This window comes from Balaenoptera physalus, assembly GCF_965194825.1.
Source record: "Balaenoptera physalus genome assembly, chromosome: 17".
NCBI classification, from domain to species: domain Eukaryota; kingdom Metazoa; phylum Chordata; class Mammalia; order Artiodactyla; family Balaenopteridae; genus Balaenoptera; species Balaenoptera physalus.
In genome coordinates, this window is record NC_138895.1 from 58,028,692 (window position 1) to 58,048,633 (window position 19,942).

At 40.2% G+C, this 19,942-nt stretch overlaps 1 protein-coding gene across 11 annotated transcripts in view; it reads right to left on the reverse strand.

The window, feature by feature from the left end:
- SYBU (syntabulin) overlaps positions 1-19,942 on the reverse strand; it is a 118,263-nt gene that overhangs the window by 29,447 nt on the left and 68,874 nt on the right. For 7 of the 11 annotated variants that reach the window (XM_082434299.1, XM_082434301.1, XM_082434294.1 and 4 more), the window contains one exon: positions 17,533-17,592. The exons of 2 other annotated variants lie outside the window; for them this stretch is intronic. In XM_082434299.1, the coding sequence (XP_082290425.1) occupies positions 17,533-17,592 (60 nt within the window). Of the gene's footprint in view, positions 1-8,430; positions 8,700-10,393; positions 10,521-17,532; positions 17,593-19,942 lie in introns of those variants that run through there. 2 more of the 11 variants (XM_082434303.1, XM_082434304.1) reach the window with 2 other exon arrangements.

Below are 19,942 nucleotides of genomic sequence, written 5' to 3' on the forward strand. Positions count from 1 at the left end.
AAAGCAAGAGAGATAGCCAGTTGGAGATGGACAAAAAGTACACAGATTATCAAAGCAGAGGAAAAAACAAATTCTGGAAATCATAAACTGCTTAGTTTGGTGTTTATCTCCAGTAAAATTGTAGAAAAGATCCGTCCCTTAATAAGTCAAATAGAAGCCAGCAAAAGTTCACTAAGAACCTACAGATACAAAAAAACAATTCTCACTTCCTTTCCTGACAAGAGTTATGCTTTGGGGCTGCCACATAAATCAGCTACCTGGAATTCAGTAGGCATTTAGTCACAACACTTAGGAAAGTCTTATGAACAAGGGTGACATATGCACTGGATGACAGCACAGTTCAGGACCCAGAGGATGTTGACTAATGGACTGTCTGCCAACCTCAAGGGAAATCTCCAGTAACGTGTCACCTGGCTCCGTCCTTGCCCTTATCCTACTTTAACATGCTTTATTAATGACACGAATGAAAACACGGACGGCCTGGTGCTGACGGCAGACTAGAGATTACACAAACCTTGAAGGGATAACTAAAACAACAGATGACAGAGGCAGACAGTAACATTACTAGCCGTTGTGTACTAAAAGCCTACTTCGTCAAGAACTCTATCTCTGCTATTTTCTTGAATCTAAAGACATATGTTCTAAAGACATACAGGGTGTAGAAGAGGAAACTGAGGTGCTGAGTGGTGATGAGCCTTGCCCAGGTCACAAAGCTAGTAACAGCAGAGCTAGCCCTTCTGACTCCAGAGTTGGCTTTCTTCTTTATCCACTCTGCATGGGACCTCGTCGTCAGAATTCACAAAGATCTAAGAACTGGAAACCAAGATGATAGCATTCAATTCAGTCCATTTCAGATACGTGTTGAGCTGTGCACAGGCTAAGGCACTGGGAGGGGGAAACATGGAGAAGTACAGTCCCAGTGCTCAAGGCTCCTTTCAGGAGACAAGCTATAGAGACAAGCAACTAGGATACGAGAGGACATGCTGAGTGCAGTACAGAGAGAGGGCACGACGGCATCACAGAGGAGGAAGAAATACTCTCAGACAGGGTGAGTGGAAGAGGGCAGGGATTATGTCAGGGAAGAGATACCACTTGAGATGGGCCTTGAGCAGCCCGGGGAACTCAACCAACTGTTGGGGGTGCAGAAGGGAGCAGACCTTTAGTGAACGGGGGTGGCATGAACTGAAACCCAGAGGAAGGAAAACACAGGGCATATTTAGAATATACTGAACCCCTTCTTTGGCTAGAGTACAGTGATCAGATGAGAAAACGCGGCCAAAAGGGTGAGCTGTAGAGAGCTGAAGAATGTAAAGCTATGCTAAGGGCCTTTACTCTGAAGGCAAGAGGGAGCCATGGCGAGTTTTGAACAGGGTGTTCACATGAACAGAGTGATGCTTTATAGAGATCTTGCAGCAGTAATATCTGGAGGAGCGACTGCAGGCCGGAAGGCAAGGCAGGTGACTATCACAGTTAGAAACTGGGCCGTAAGGGAAGGGGGAAAGAGTCCTGACTACAGGGTCCCTCTCCACATAGCTCTTAGGTTCACAAAATTAACCACATAGGTTCAGAATCATTTAAAACCCCAGGTGAACTAAAGGATTTAAAACAGGAAAAGCATAAAGTAAGTTAAACATTAAGAGACACCTCATCTTATGTTACACACTTGACTGCAGTTCTACCCACATAAAAGAACAATTGAAGGGCGATATGTATATTTTCTGTACAACCAAAGAGCCAAAGAACAAAACAGGAATTATCTCAGTCAAATGAAAGGAAAAAATGTCTCTTGTATGGCCCGAGGACTATGTGAAAAACTGGATAATCTAATCAGAATGGATTGAGCGGCTCCAAGATCAATGCTACCTTTACCATTGTGTAATCAATCTTTAATGCAAATATTTTTTATTTGCAAGCACAAATGTCAATAAAATAAAAATAAACAAGCTGGGTAAATTCTGGCAATTTCTGGCATCTGTACAGAGCGTTAGAACAAAAGCGAACGGAGCAATGGAAGGCCTCGTGGGGTTTGTTTTAATTCAGACATGTGTTCAAGGAACTACAGTGAGAATTGGGGAGGCAGGGAAAAATGAAGTCACCTGGAAATGTTTCCAGAAGAAGGCCTGGCAACAACAGAGAGGATTTCTGGATGAGGGGAGGGACGGGCTTGGAAGAAAGCAGGTGCGAGGCAGGTGGACCAGCTCCCGCACTCTTGCCCTGGGACACCTAAGCAAGGCCAGCGGAGCCTGGCACCTCCCAGGGAGGGGACTTCACCCAGACGCCGCGCTCCCACTGTGCCTTCAGAGCTGGGTGCTCGCTGGGCAGAGGCAAGGCATTCTGCGAACCAGCTGAGCTTCCAGCAGCAAGCTCCAACGGTCACCGCACCCCATTGTTTAACCCAATGAAAACCATTTAAACTCTTGAGCTTCTGAACGAAATGTTTTGGAAGGTCCCTCTGAAAACATTCTCTGCTGATTTTTGTGTGCTGCGTAGCATTTAAAAAGAATGAAGCTCTCTCGTGGTCAGATTGTACTCTGCACACAAATTATGCTCTGCATTTCCATGGATTTGTTTAATGGAACCTTCCCTAGGATCTCAACTCAAAATGACGTCTGGCACGGAGCACGCGTTCCCCGGCCAACCCTTGGCTGGCCCAGGTCCTCTGCCCCACCCCCCCGACACAAGTCAACTTTTAATTCAAGTGTACTCAGTGTTCTCTAGGCTCTCCACCTCTCTCCTCCCCACCCCACAATGTTCTAAGAAAAGCCAAAATGGAATGGAAAAGCAAAGCTGATTATTACAAAAATATTAAGGCCACTCTCTTTAGGACCACTGGAGAGTGTTTGCATGGTGATAAAATGAGGAGGGTAAGTAGGAAATGGTAGTTTGGAAGTATCCCCAAACAATTAAACAGTATGTAACTCATTCCTGTGGCCTCCTTCTATAAGCACCCCAAAGAGACAAAACCAACAAGGCTCAAAAGGAACAAACCCACTAAAACTGAATTCCAATATCTCCTTGGTGTATAGCATCACAAAAATATCTTCTAGGCTCTAGCAGGGCATATCCATCTGTTCACAAATATCTAGTAAGGACCTACTAAGTTTTAGGCACTGTGCTAATTATGGAGACCACAAAGGCAAATGGCTCCATGTTTAAATTTTACCCCTGTGTTCCAACATATTTTTAGGGACACATACCTAAGGTGGTAGAAATTGTTTTTAAAATGCAAGGAATTGATAAAACACACATTTGAAGACAGTAGTTACCTCTGGGGAAAGGCACAGAATGGGATCTGGGAGAGCACGCAGGCAGCTTTGGTGGTGGTAATTCTTGAAGTGAAAGGTGGGTCACAGTGTTTGCTTTATTGTTATACTGCATAGCTTACGTGTATGTTATATCTGTTCTTTATCTATGTCATATTATATACATAATATTTTAAAAGAAATAATGCAGCATAAATAAATTTTAAATAAAAAATAAAATGGGGGGATGGAAGAAGGAAGGAAGGGAGGAAGGAAGGAAGGAAGGAAGGAAGGGAAGAGGGAAGGAAGGAAGGATGGAAACAAACATGGTCCACATCCTAAAAAGAGGCTCATATCCTAGTAGAGGAAAGAGCCATCTAAAAAATAAGTATTAAATACAACATGGTAACCATGAAAATAGAATTTTTTTAAAACTCTAAGGAAGTACACAGTACTAAAGTTAACAGCAATGGCATGTAAAATTCAGATCCCCAAGTGTCTTTGCACTTAAAACCCAGTTTTACCCTTTATAAGTGTCAATATAGCATTACTTCCCCTGGGACTCTTTTCAGAACTCCAAAGTCTGGGCTCCATGGCCCTCCTCTGTGTACTCATGGGACCTGGTACTTCCCCCAGAAACATATCACATCACACATGTACATAGAGCCCTTGGTTTACTGTTGTATTTCGGTGCCTGGCTCACTGGCTGGCACATCAATAGTTGCTGAAAAAACAAATGAGTAGAAGCAACTGACAAAGGATTAATCTCCAAAACATACAAGCAACTCATGCAGCTCAATATCAAAAAAACAACCCAATCCAAAAATGGGCAGAAGACCTAAACAGACAATTCTCCAAAGAAGATATACAGATTGCCAACAAACACATGAAAGGATGCTCAACATTACTAATCATTAGAGAAATGCAAATCAAAACTAAAATGAGGTATCACCTCACACCGGTCAGAATGGCCATCACCAAAAAATCTACAAACAATAAATGCTGGAGAGGGTGTGGAGAAAAGGGAACCCTCTTGCACTGTTGGTGGGAATGTAAATTGATACAGCCACTATGGAGAACAGTATGGAGGTTCCTTAAAAAACTAAAAATAGAACTACCATATGACCCAGCAATCCCACTACTGGTCATATACCCTGAGAAAACCATAATTCAAAAAGAGTCATGTACCACAATGTTCATTGCAGCTCTATTTACAGTAGCCAGGACATGGAAGCAACCTAAGTGTCCATCAACAGATGAATGGATAAAGAAGATGTGGCACATATATACAATGGAATATTACTCAGCCATAAAAAGAAATGAAATTGAGTTATTTGTAGTGAGGTGGATGGACCTAGAGTCTGTCATACAGAGTGAAGTAAGTTAGAAAGACAAAAACAAATACCGTTTGCTAACACATATATATGGAATCTAAAAAAAAAAAAAAAAAATGGTTCTAAAGAACCTAGGGGCAGGACAGGAATAAAGACGCAGATATAGAGAATGGACTTGAGGACACGGGGAGGGGGAAGGGTAAGCTGGGACGAAGTGAGAGAGTAGCATCGACATATACACTACCAAATGTAAAATAGATAGCTAGTGGGAAGCAGCTACATGGCACAGGGAGATCAGCTCAGTGCTTTGTGACCACCTAGAGGGGTGGGATAGGGAGGGTGGGAGTGAGACACAGAGGGAGGGATATGGGGATATATGTATACATATAGCTGATTCACTTTGTTATACAGCAGCAACTAACACAACAACGTAAAGCAATTATACTCCAATAAAGATGTTAAAAAACAAGACAAAACAAATGAGTAGCATTACTGGGTTCAGGTCTGTTAAGTGGTGGCTGAGACTGAAGAGAAAAGGAAGGGTGGAAATGCTAAGCTGGAGAATCCCATCCAAGACTCAAGAACGCCCCAGCTTTGCACAGACAAAACCCCTTCATCGTCCCTGATGAGCTGGGCTCGGCAGTGTAGAAGACCACAGCACCGCCCGCAGATCCTGAACCACTGCTCTCTACGCACTAAGGTTTCTCAGCTTGGATCCTTCGCTTCTTCCACAAACACTAAGGGGAAAAACATTGGATGTCAGGCAGTAACCCAGTATCAGGTTCAGGCACAGCCTCCATCTCTCAAGAACAGTCAGGCCTGCCAGTCGCCTGGGCAGAAATGAGATCTTCCTGGCAGAGGCTTGCAGAGCCTGCATATCTCAGCCACGGGGGTGAGCACAAGAAGCCAAAGATGCGGGAAGATCCAGTTTCTCTGAATAACGTTGCTGCCACACAAGACAAGGGAACATCCTTCCCTCTGAAACTGCCACAAACTCCCTCAGATGCAAAAGGACTCGGCAAATAGAACTGTCAACTGAGACCTCAGAATGCTCCTCAGATGTCAACAAAAGGATGTGGTCCCCAGCTCATGACAGCAGCACCAAGCACCTAACAAACACTTGACAAATTGTGCACCGTCAGAGCATGTGCCTGTCTGACTAATAACAATGGACAAGGAAGTGGGCCATTATTTTGGTCACGGACCAGCATCATATAGATAAAAGGTCACCGTGCTAGTGGGGATATTGCTATGGATTTAATTTTTGCCTTGAAACATTGCAAGAGAAGGCTTATTCTAGCTTGATTATCTGAGTGATATTGCAGCTGAAATCGTGTTTAGCAAAATATATTTAGCTCTATGTTTGGACATACAGTGAGTCCCAAGTTTCCAACATCTAGAGACCTCATTTTAAATTGCATCCTACAAATGTCCTCCCCTTTTTTTCCATTCAAGCAAATTGGTATAGCCCTTGTTCCACTTGCCACATTCTTTCCAGGGCAAACAGATGGAAGGAAGAGAACATGCCAGAAAGAAGAAATGGAAACTGAAAATGACATTACAATGAAAATAAAGCTGCAAAATATTATCTGGGTCAACTCTTCATATGTTTTAAAATCAGCACCAGCAGGCTCTGCACATATGGCATTGGTTTTATACTTTTTTGGTTCAGATGTCACACAGGATTAGTGCAAAAGGAAAAATCCTAGCATGGAACCTATTTTTATACAGATTAATCAATCATTTCGCATCTCTTTCTTTCCCATCATCCCCCAAACTTTCAACTTAATGAAACTGCTCTCATTCAAAATATGTCATTTACTGCACTCTGAACGGAAATACTTTCAGGAAAGGAAGTGGGCTTAGAATTTGAACCTGGGTTTTTAAATGTCACATTTTTAATTCAAGTTATAAATATTAACTAGACTTATGCTATGGCCCAGCCCCTTTTAGCTTACATAGCCATTGTGGAATCCTACATATCCATCAGTGGCAGCAAAACGAATTGGCAAACATTTTATTATGTAGATATAGATCTAGCCATTTAACGAAAACAGAAAGCCACACATTTGCAAAGAGAAACCGACTGCATATTTCACGTTTTCTTCTGTTGTCTACATTTTCAAGTACATTGAATGTCATAATTCCCATCAGAAAGCCAAGCACACAGTTAGGTTCTTAGTAAGTATTTGCTAAGAAATTTGATAGGCTAAATGGAATCAAACCAAAGAATTGTTCAAGTTATTCGCTACAGCCTCCCTTAACTACAGGGCATTGTGAAAATGATGATGATGATGTTTACAGTAATCATAATACAACAGCAGTGACTATTTAGTGTATGTCATGTGCCATTGATGATGTCATTGAATTTTCAAAGCAGTCTTGTGTCATAGGTACTACTATTATTCCATTATACAGATTAGGAAACAGAGAGAAAATTCCGATATTTTGAGGTTGAAAAAAATCCCATACAACGCTGGTTTTCAGATATGGGCAGGAGAATTTATCACAGACACATTGAAGAAGGGAAATGGAGCCTTATAATACTCATGAGGTGAAAAACTTTGGAGAAAGTGTCATCGACATTGTTTCCAGGTCTCCAAAACCATGATCATTACAGAGTTCATCATGCACCTTTATTTGTCTGCTGCCCCTTTGATAGGTGGAAATTATATTTATAAAATATTAAGGCAATGACCTAAAGCTCGACCTCAGTGACAAAGTCAGAGCCAGAGGAGCCACCAGTACGTTCACATCCTCAAAGGGTGGTACCTTTTCACCATTTGGGGCAATTAAAATTGAGCCATGACTAACAGTTGGAAGAGATGACATTTCACTGGTTGTCCTTTGCATGAATGGTCAGTCATGAGTACAGAAAATAAGAGACATTTACAATCTAGTGTAATACTCTGTGCTCCCTCTTTTATACGATTAAAAATGAATCTCTCTTTATACCAATACAGTACATGTTCTGCTTTTTGTTTAGAGCTGCTAGATGCCAGCTATCTTCTGTGGACAGCCTGAAAATCTAATTTTACACAATTTTAAAGTTATTGAACTAGACTTGGTGTTACCATACACACAGTCTTTTGTTTCCACTAATTAATTTTAACACCACAGGCATTAATCATTTGCCCAGCACATGAAAATTGCTTTAAGATGACTCATGTGTTTTACAACATTGCAAACCCAACCCTTATGCTCTTGGAATGTACAGTAAAGAGGAAGTATTAGAGCAAATCAGTTAATAAAAAGAAAATTCTTCCACATCCCAATTCCACGGACATGAAGTTTTAGAATTTCTACTGGATGCTACATGAGAAAAGTAAACTAAAACTGGTTAGAGGTGGTCTCTGAATAATTTCCACGGTGAACTGGCAGATATGAGCCCATGAGCAAGATCTCTCTTGAAAATAAACACATCGAGTTTCAGTCTACACAGAGGCCCACTGCAAACTCTGTGCAGTGCCAATTAGCATTAACTGTGGCTGTGCTCATCTATTCCCATAGCACGTCGCTGGGTAAGGCCAAGCTCTGCATTTACAAATGCAGCATGCAATGCTCAGAGTTAGAAGAGCATTCTAAAATGTAATCGTCCATGGTCAATCTTTTTCCCTTTGGCTTCGAATGGCAGACTCACAAATGACAAGGGGTATTTAAAACAATATATGTGTGTATTTTTAAAAGTTTAGTTCCAGATTCTGCATTCAGAATATCTGAAAGGCGAGTGGAAAATTTGCTTTTAGACTACACTTTTAGCCTACCACAACTAACTTGACACACACATATACACAAAGAGCATATGCTCTGGGATCCAATATAATTATTTACTTACTGTGACTAATATGACTTACTTAGAAGGTAAGCTCCGTAGACTTTCATGGCAAACACTGCCTCTGCAAACAGCCTCCCACCACAGGCTGGGCTATGTCTTGTGCAGAAATACAGTGTGTGCAGCTCAGCTCAGCTCTCCGTGGAGTACAGTCTCAGAGTGGGGTATCCATGGAGACCAAGCCTCCTACTTGTGCAAGGCAAGGAAGTTACTCCGCTGGGCACCATAGCAACAGGAGGCAGAGGGGAGGTTGGCCAATCAGGGAAGAGCACAGGAGCTTCTCCCTGGTGACTGCAGCATTTCAAATGAAACCATGGCCCTCATGAATGAACACAAAGCATTTAAGGAAACATCAAATTGTCAAATAGAAGTAAATGCGTACACAACAGTCAAGGCTAATCCTCTGACAATTACGGAGCAACACTGTGAGTCTTTCTACAATGATTATATCCCAAAGATCAAGGAAGAAATTACATCAAAACCCCACACAGTCCTAAATTTAACGGCAAGCATGTGATGCTTTGAGGAAAATACTTGGTGTACTTCATGAATTCCAGCTATTTAAATATGCAAGGCACTTCACAGTGCTTCCCAGGAGAGAGGAACAGGAGACATCCATTGTTCTGATGGGGGAGAATGGAGTCGAGGGCTCCCTAGGACAACTGTTGGCATAGTGCTTCCAAACAGGAGTTTGCTTAGAGTAAGCACGTTTATCAAGCTTCCAGCAAAGCCCTCCATTGTATCAGAATAATTCTAACTAAGAAGGCATCCATGATAAAGTAGGGCCAATGCAGACAAGATGGTGAGTGAACATTCAAATGCCTTAAAGTTGTGCTATTTGTAAACTCTCTTCATTTCTCATTTAATAATGGTAATGATCATTTATTGAGCACATACTGTAGACTAGGCAAATACTGTAACTAGAAACACAACTTCTTACCAGATGTGGACTCTGATCTTTGCAAAGATACAGGATGTGCATGTTTACTTCTTAGTGCTGTGCAGTATTTACTCTATGCATATACCGGCATATCTCATTTTATTGCGCTTTGCTTTATTGCACTTTGCAGACATTGTGTTTTTTTACAAACTGAAGGCATATGGTAACCCTGAGTTCTCAGATGATGATTTGCATTTGATAGCATAAAGTATTTTTAAATTAAGATAAGTATATTTTCTAGACATAATGCTATTGCACATTTACTAGACTACAGTATAGTGTAAATATAACTTTTATATACTCCGGGAAACCAAAAAATTCATGTGACTCACTTTATCACAATATTCACCTTATTGCATTGCAGTGGTCTGGAACCAACCCACAATATCTCTAAGGTAGACCTGTACTCTGTTATATACTTAACATACTTAACTTACTTATACATACTTGTAAGTATACTTAACATACTTAACTTAATATACTTATATATTTTATGATTCTCACAGCAACCTGAGAAAGATAAGTATTAATTGTTCCTCCATATTATAAAAAAAAAGAGAAAACATTTCCTTACGTTTATAAAAGAAACTCTCCTGCCCACTGACTCCCCCTCCCCTCACTGCTCAGCAGGTGACCTGGTCCACCCTATTCAATGTCTAAATACAAGGTGAGGTACCTTCCTCCTTATATTAAAGTTGTTCCAAAGCCTCTTATTACAGAGCTCTCTCTTATAATTACCTTCTTTGAACAAAAAGTGTCATCTGAAAAAGATACATCAGTCTGAATTGACCTCAATCGGTGCTAGTTTGGGCTGCCTTCAGAGATCAACTGATGGGATTGTTTAAAATGAAGAAGGCCAAGAAATTCAAAACCAGATTTTGTAATTATTCCTGTCATATGACTCCTCCAACCTTTTAAAGATCAATTTAAATAGCACTAGTCAATGGTTAAGTTGTAAAGACTGAAAAACATATTCTTTGCTAACTGAACTCAGTTATATTCAGTTATATTAACTGAATAGCTTTGGGTAGTGACGAATACTTACATTGTTGCATCTACAGGAAAACAGACAAACCAGCTGTCCCGTGCTATCCATGGATGCTGTGACAGCCTGCTCGCTGCCCTCCAATGTTCACCTCATTCTCCCCTTCTTCCATAATAATAGGTGCCCAGGTGACTAAGATGTCCTCGGATATAATTGGAAATGACATGTGTCACTTCTGTGCCCTGACCTTAAAATGACTGGGTGAGTGTCCCCTGGTCCCTCTCCCCCTTCCTTCTGCCTGGTATAGGACAGCTGACCTGACACAGCTGCCTGCCAGCCTCGGTCAACCAAACACTTATGTACTGTTTTATGAGACAGATCAACTTCTGTCTAATTTTAACCTCTGGATTTGGGGCCTTCTTTTTACATTAACTTAACTCATACCCTCACAGTACTTGTAGCCTTGAAAACAATACTCAATAAAAGCACCAGACATGACTTCGAAACTGCTTTATATTAAACAAATTGGGCAGAAGTGAAGATAATTTGCTCTGGAAAAGACGGCTGAGTTGAAAGGTAGCTCGAACAATGAACGAGACAATACATTTTTTATATTAACTATGAATAACAAGATCAATGTTACTAAATTAATAAGAGTATAAAGTATGTTTAACTAAAAAAATAAATTTAAAAAACCTATCGGATATTGATTATTTCATCCATCTCTAAAGGTTTACTCGAGTTCGCAAATAAAATAAAACATTTTTAACCTCATTAGGAAAACGCAGGGCCTTATATTCTGTCATATAACTGTTTCCCTACACTTTGCTATCTTCACTGCCTTCTCAGTAATGTACCTGCTTCCAGTTTCATCTCTTGATAATCCAAGTTCCACAGAGCAGCCAAAAAGATCTTGAACATATACATTAAATCGTCTCTCTTAAAACCGGCCAGAGGTTCCCATTGCTCTAACGACACAGACCTCACCTGCGACAACTCTTCTCCCTTCCTAGGTCACTGCTCTGCCCACTGCCCCCCAAACCCTCCCCAAATGTGAAGGAATATGACTAAGTTCTCAGCTCAACTGTCATCTCCCCAGACACTCCCTGCCCCATGCCCATGACTGTCTATAGCATTACCTTGTTTTACTTGTCACTATCTGAACTTATCTGGTTTGTCTGCTTGTGTGTGTATCAGCCATCTCCCCATGTTAATGGCAGCCTCCAAGAGAACAGGCATCTTTTCTGTTTTTTCCACTCCTCTATCCCGAATGCCTGGAACAGTGGTGTCAGCACAGAGTAAATGCTTAATAAACACTTGTTGAGTGAATGAAGGAAAGCTGGTCAATCAATGTACAGCCAGGATTCAAACTGAGGTTTAGCAGAAACCTTACACGTGGTGAAGTGAGGGCTGCCGTCCTTCAGGCTCCTACGCAGCGATCACCTTCCTGCAATGCCACATTCCAGTCCCTGCATCTTGGAATGTAAGCCCACTGCAGCCAGCTTCCTGGAGCTTACCTCACTTAACCATGGGCTGCATTCACGTAGCTTGCTGCTGTCCCTTGGCTGCTCTCAGATACAGGTTCAGGTGGTAGAAGACCTTCATTCATTGAATTACCCAAATGAACTTATACATGACTTTTGCTCAACACGTAACTTTTGTCAATAACCCTACAGTCTACCCAAATGCCACACAACAAATTATACTGGCGAAGAAGACAGAGAGGTCAGAGTACTTATCCCTCTGCCTCCTTTCTTGTCAGGTGCTTTCTTCCTCTACCAAAGTACACGGTTCCCTCACATGTAGCCTGGGAATTCTCTCCCTCTGGGTCTTGGGTATCTCGACCTTCCTCTGGCCTCTGGCCTCTTCAGGATTGGGGAAGGGCTCCAAGCCATTGCCATCGCCATACTTGTTGGATTTCCTTAATCAGGCCCATTCCTGTGTATGCAGTCTCTTCAATAAACTCTTCTCAATTAGGACAAAAAAAAAAAAAAAGAAAAGAAAAGCCCAACCTAAAGCATGTATCTGCATGATTTATAACTCTTAGTTTATAGGTTTGTGTGTAAAAGAAGTTTCCAGGTTTATTTCTCTTATGCTGGTAGTTGATAAATATCTTTAATGGTGGGTGTGTGGTCTGCTGGAGTGTCTGCTACGTATGAGAGACCCATAGTGCTTCGTTCTCAACACATTAGAGCACTTAGCATCTGGCAGGCTCTCACATCGGTAGCTAGAACACTGTACATGCAATAAATCCTAGTAGACCTGGGATCTGGATGGCAGGGCCTCTGGGAAGAAGATTATAATTCACTAATTCTTAGGGAAAAACCATTAGCAGACCATTTGGCACCGTTACATTGATTGGGCGCCTCATCAAAAGCACAGATGGGAGAAAGGCATGAGAGTAAATATGTAAGTAATCCTGCCATAAAGATAAATACTCAGGTCTCCTCATCACATTTAAGCTTCTGGTCTCTGCTGGGGGGAAGGGATAGACTATACAACAGTTCACCATAAAACATTCTCTGCTGTATCCTGGGGGAATGTTGTTTCTCTCAGAGTGAAAGAAAGTTTCAGAGATCGATTTCGGTATCAATGCAAAAGCTCTTGTTTAAGTTGACAAAGCCTAATGATCTTTGTTTGCCAAAGTATTAATGACATGCAGGGCAGCACATAAAACATTGTGACAAGTACAGAAAGGGCTAGTTCATGATTAAGTAGCAAATCCTGAAGACCTTAACATTTCTTTGATGTTGACATCCTCAGGGTTTATTTTACTGATCTGCATCCAAACAGCCTCCTGTGTTTAACTTTCTGTATTTCATTGAAGTTACACTGAGGTTCATTGATTCCGTTATCAGCAACAGCCAGCATGATCTATATATGGACTGTATCAGCTAATCTATAGGGCTCTACAGATATTTTTTAAAAATCCCTGTCTTATATCAATACATCTTTCTCAATTGTCACACTCTCCTATTAATTAGTAATAATTAAAATTATTCCTTTGAAGTCAGACCTTAGACGCAGTGCAGTAGTTAAGAGTTAGAAGCAAGACTACCCTGTTTAAAATCCATTTACAAACTGTGTGACCTTGCATGAATTAACCTCTCTATGACACAGTTTCTCCATCTGTAAAATAGGGGATAATGATATCACTTTCTCACACTGATATTAGGATTGAATGAGTAAAGTCCTTGGAATTTTGCCTGGGACAGTCAGGGCTCAATAAATATTAGCTAAAACAATTTTTAATCAAACTTCAGAGTCATGCAATCCCACAATTACATTTAATATATTCTTCCAGATATCTTCAGCATCTGAAATACACTTAAGCCTTTATTTGAGGCTGGGCTTTGCTGCTGGAAGAACTTTGATTGAAACTGTAAGCTATTAGAAAAGTATTGCCCCTTGCCAAAGAATGCAGCACGTTTCCATTTAACCAAAATCTCTTTTAGCACTAAAATTTTAATTTTTCCACTCTATGAAAATATTTCTAAAATGTTCAAGACATTTTCCTGCCCTCATACACATTATTTTCTGCCAACTCCACCATCACACTGACTCAGTCTGTTTCTGGAACATCAATTATTGCATTAAGTGCTACAAAACATTTAAAGCCTGAAACACTTAGAAGGTCACTATGCTTTTCAGTGGTCTTTTGTCTGCTTTTTCATATCTTCCCATCTCTTTCTTCATTGTCAAGCCATCAGCTGTCAATTAATGCTCTTTTCAGTGCCCTCCTATAGCAAACACTCCCCCCATTTTATGTGAATTGGGAGACATGACCTGCTAGAATTTTGTTTTAAATAAACATATAAGTTCTGTGGGATAGTTTTAAGGGTTTTCCTGTAAACAAAGTGCAAGGAATTTCTGATATTATCTATTTTAAGAGCAACAAATGACCATTCTTAACATTTACTAAGGAATTACTTTGTGCTAGGTCCAATGTTGGGCATTTTACATTCTTTAATCTGTTTAATTGTCACAATAACCCATTTTACAGATGCCGAATACCAAGTTTCCAGAAGATAACAAGTAGCTGAAGAGTGCACAGTTATACAGAGGTGGTATGGAACTGTGAACCTAGTATACTGGGCTCCTGAGTCTGGTGGTTAGAAAGTGTCCCCCCAGCCCTGCCCTCCCCCCACTTTTTTTCTGAAGAAACAAACTGGGTAAGCTGTGAGTCTCCTCTTTGTAGCTCAAGTTATTATAAGAATGTATGTCCCACCCGCACCCCATCCTGTAAATTGTCTCTTTTATTTCACTGAACTAACTTTGAAGTGAAAGGGACAATGCTTGTGATAAGCACGGGAACAGCTGCAGGCTATCGGCTGTGTGTGAAAGAGCCTCCATCTACTAAGGGAGCCAGTGTTGATTAATCATTAACCCAGTTGGTGCCTTCAGAGTTTTCCAGCAAATGCCTCTGAATGTGGGAAATCATCTTCTTAAAGTAACCCATCCTCTGTTATTGTTGTGAGGTTATTACAGTTCATCTGGCCAGGTCTCTGATTTCAATAGCCTGGGTGGTGTCTGATGACAAGGGAATACTAACTAAGTCTGAATGCTGATGGCAGAGGTGACATCTTTCAAATGCAGATTTCAACATTTCAGTTTCTAAATGTGGGTTTCTTTTCAATTATAGTGACCCTAACGATTTGCTCTTGACCTATCTCCTTAACCGGGAGGTGTTTTTTCTCCCTTTCACATTTTCTACATATTTGTTTAAATTGTGTAATTCTTTCCCCAGCTCTCCCACAAGCCTTGTGTAGGAAGGATTTAGTACTTGCATTTGTAGAACAATGACACTGGGTCTTTTTCTCCTTTGGGTTAAGATGCTCCCCAAGTAGAAAATCAAGCATTAAAGGAGGCCCAGGAATGTCATTTAATGTCCTAGCACAGAAATCCAATTAGGCCTTTCCTTTCTAGGTGAGAAAAATCTCATCAGGAAAACTGACTGTGAACTACATATAGGAAAAGCACCTGGGAGAAGGAATGGTAGCACCGCAGATCCCTCAAAAAGTATTGGGATTAACGTATACACACTACTATATATAAAATAGATAACTAATAAGGACCTACTGTATAACACAGGGAACTCTACTCAATAATTTGTAATGACCTATATGGGAAAAGAATCTAAAAAAGAGTGCATATATGTGTATGTATAACTGATTCACTTTGCTGTACAGCGGAAACTAACACAACATTGTAAATCAACTATACTCCAGTAAAAATTAATTATTAAAAAAAAAAGTTCCCAATCAGAATGCCTTCGTTCCCTTCCTTTTAATCTGTACTGCAGCCCAGATTTATTGTGGTTTTCTGCCTTAAATGATAAGGTCCCTAAGAGCAGGGATGATGTTGAGGTCATCTTTGCTTATCTTTCCCATGCTCCTCCCACACTACACATGATTCCTCGTACACTCTGTTCTCAAAGAAGTATTTACTCAACACCTACCTGATGACAGACATTGTATTACACTCTGGAGATTCAGTCTTAAATGTGTGCTGAGTTGACATGAAAAAGGCAAAGCCATTATTCAACTGAACTGCAGGGATGTTTTCTTTCGCTCTTTGGTGGTAATTTTTAATTAAATCTGCATAGGCATTAAGTGATAGAAGCCAAAATGACAGAAGGCTCACTGCCTCCAAGAAGTTCCAACACGAGTCCTGCCTGGAGGAAGGCAGGGCTTTCATGCTGTGCGCATGCCACAGTACCCTGCTGGAGAGGGCTGGCGTGCTCAGCTCACCTTTCACAGCCCTTCCTGGCATCCTGTGACACAGTTCTCTTCTCCTTCTGCATTAGATACTCAGTAAATATTATTAGCTCTTTATCTGAATGACCAAAGGGGCATTTCAATAACTCTTTTCTGAGATGAACAGCAGTTTCCAGAATCTAGAACAACGGACCTAAAATAAAATGGGCCCAGGTTAATGTTAAAGGGCCCTTGAGCATCTGTGCAAGAGACACTAATTGCTTGCTATTTTAATAAACTGGTATTGGTTCTAATGAGTCGATTTATTTTAAAAAAGTAGAGCGCACATCAAGAGCGGAAGATGAGTTTACGCTGAGGGGAGATGGTCACCTGGGGACGGAGGAAGTGGAACATTTTAACCGGAGAGCGGTATCTTCTTGTGGTTTAACGGATTATGTCTCTGCATTTTATAAATTTTGGAGTCACCCAGGGGCCTCGGTTCCAGGATTTCCTCTCTTCCTATTTATGAGAATGACAGATTTATTCTGCTGAAAGTTCAGAGAACTATAGGTCACGGTGCAGATTGTTCTAAATACAAAGAGCTTACTGTCCAGAATTGGGGCCCAGTCAAAAGCTCGAGCAATGGTTTTTAGTGATGACATTAGGAATTTCAGGCAACTAAGAAATAACCTTTAGGGACCCCTGTGACCTTGATAAAATAAAAATAAATAAAAAAATCATGAGGTCAGCACTGCGCAGGTGATATGTTTGCCTCTGAGCAATTAAATCAGAAGCAGTTGACAAAGGCGCTGTTTCAGGCTCTGCCTCTGGGCAAGGGTCATTAAACTAGGAGTCATAAATCCTAATAAAGGAGACCCATGAAACCTCAGAAATAGTATGTGATATTTTGTGCGTGTTTTTCTGGAGTATGGGTCTGTGGCCTTCACTATTCTCAAATGATCCATTATCAAAACAGCATGAAGAACAACTCTTGTTTTCTTTCCTCCCTTCTCCCCTCCCTCCCCCTTCCTTTTTATTCTTTTTGTCTGCATTGTCTTCATGAAAGCATAAGGCTTAAACATTCTCAGCAAGACAAGTAGCTGATCTTTAGCAAGTGAGTATCTTCTGTAGGAACCAGACTTGCTCCGGGTGGATTCTGTACATACACATAGGGTTTTAAATCTTTCGTTAAGATATGATTATTCTTATTATGATTATTGAAACAAGGAAGGGCAAGGATAATCTTAACTGCCATTTAAACTTAGGTTGTTCTTGCTGCACCACACTTTTCTCTTTTCACTGTTTCTTTTTATTGTCACCACTGTAAAATGTTTCTGGAATGGGGCCAGGGGGTGGAGGGGTGGTGAATAACAAAAATGAAATAATTTCAGGTTGCATTCAAGTCCTACAATACCTTCACAATAAAAATCTACTTTTTCTTCACAATCCATGAAGCGGACATTCTTTCCTGCAGCATTTCATATTCTCAATCCCATAGCCTACCTTTGCTGTTGAGGTCAACCAATGTTGATTGTGCCCTCGATACACACCGGACCCTGTGTGCTAGGAATACAAAAAGAGGGTGACAGGGCTTCTGCTCTTAAACTCACATCCTGTATGCTACAGAAGCAGACTCCATTGGTGACTGCTCCCAGGTTAAAAGAAAACTAAGAACATTTCTCAAAGGAAGACATACAAATAGCCAATAAGCACATGAAAAGATGCTCATCATCTTTAGCCACCAGGGAAATGTAAATCAAAAGCACAATGAAATACCACTTCACACTCACTAGAGTGGGTATAATCAAAAAGATAGACAATAACAACTGTTGGTAAAGATGTGGAGAAATTGAAACCCTTATACATTGCTGCTGGTTTGTAAAGTGGTGCAGCCATTTGGGAATACAGTTTGGCAATTCCTCAAAGGGTTAAACATAGAGTTGTCATATGATTCAGCAATTTCATTCCTAGGTATATACCCAAGAGAACTGAAAGCATGCACAAAAACCTGTATATGGATGTTCATGGCACCATGATTCATGACAGCCCCAAAGTGGAAACAATCCAAATGTCCATCAACTGTGAGTGGATAAGCAAAATGTGGTCTGTCACCACACTAAGGCAAGATGTTAATACTGGGGGAAACCGGAAGTAGTGGTAGTGAGGGGGGGTGGATATAAGAACTCTGTTACTGTCTGCTCAAGTTTTCTGTAAACCCAAAATTGCTCAAAAAAAAGTCTATTTTAAAATGTGGTATATCCATACAATAGAATATTATTGAGCCATAAAAAGAATGAAGTACTAATATGTGAACCTTGAAAACATTATGCTAAGTGAAAGAAGCCGAACACAAAAGGACACATATTGTATGATTCCTTTATACGAGATGCCCAGAACAAGCAAATCAGACAGAGGGTAGGTTGGTGGTTGCCAAGGGCTGGAAGAAAGGAAAAGAGGACGGCGACTGCCCATGGGTATGAGGTTTCTTTTGGGGGAGAAAAAAATGTCCTGAAATTGGACAGTGGTGATGTTTGTATGATCTTTTGAATATACTAAATACCACTGAAAGGTACACTTTATGAGGGTGAATTTTATGGTATATGAATTATTTCTTAATTTAAAAAAAGGAGAACTGAGCTGGGGGTGGGAGGAAGGCAGTTCTGGTTCTTGAGTACACAAGGTAATGGTTTATTTCTTGGCTATAATTACAGGACACTCTTTAATTCATTGTCTCTGTCTTAAATATTGGGGGTACCCAACACCTTTTTCACAATGTCCATCTTTCTCTTTTATATGCTGTCTTCTCCATTGTGTATCATTCTCTTTCTTTTTTATATTTTTCTGAAGCAAAGGACTGTTAACAAATTCATCATGACGAACATTTACCAGGAACTATTAGGAAACAGGGGATTTCTTCTTCACACAGTTTAAGTTTTGCTCTCAGACTAAACAACATTCTCTTTGGTTGACCAAAAGCAAGACGAAGAATAATCCATTAAGATATGCCATGCATGTCAATTATTCAAGAAGAACAAAAGCAGAGAGAGATGGAAGAGGACACAGAACCTTCCAATGGAAGCGTACACAGGACCAAGCTTTGGCTCCATTGAAATAAAGCCGTCTATAGCTCCTTACACAATAATGATATCACCAAACAAAAATTAGAAGACAAATGTAAGGAATGGGGCTCATGCAAGCCATTAATCTGTCTTTTCAGGCTCATTAATATGTATAGTACAACTGGTGATACTGAAGAAAATAATGCAATATAGGGGTTGTCTCTCAATGCCAATACTCAGGTCCTTTTATTTTCAAGTTATAACTTTCATTTCACTAAAACTATATTTGTTCATATACTGTATATATTTCTGAGATGGAAAATATTTATTTATACATTGCAAATTCTGAGAACTGACCTTTTCTGAGGTTCATGGCATCTCATTCACTGTAATAATAATCTCCATTTCATCTCATAGCTTTTACTATTTTGTAATTATTGAACATTCTATGTATATACATATTGAATATATAGCATCATATTCATATTTAAATTTTTAAAAGCAAATAAAATAACTAGGTCAGCAAGTATGCCCAGCCCTACAGATGTGCATCAAGATAACCTGTTCTTTTCACAATTTGTGCACACTTTAAATGGTACCAAGTAATTTCCTAGTATAATTTATGCTAGACTTAATTATATAGTTTAAATGTCTGTTAGACCATTCAGTTAACATTTCTTCAAATTTCCTCCCTTTTTTTACATGTCTTTATAACGGACACATATGTCACTATGCATTCTCAATTATTAAAAACTAGTACAGAAAATATTCCACTCTATGCTCTACCTCCTTTACTAAAAAAAAAAAAAAAAAAAAAAAAAAAGATGTTTCTGGGTGCTAGGTACAGCATTAGT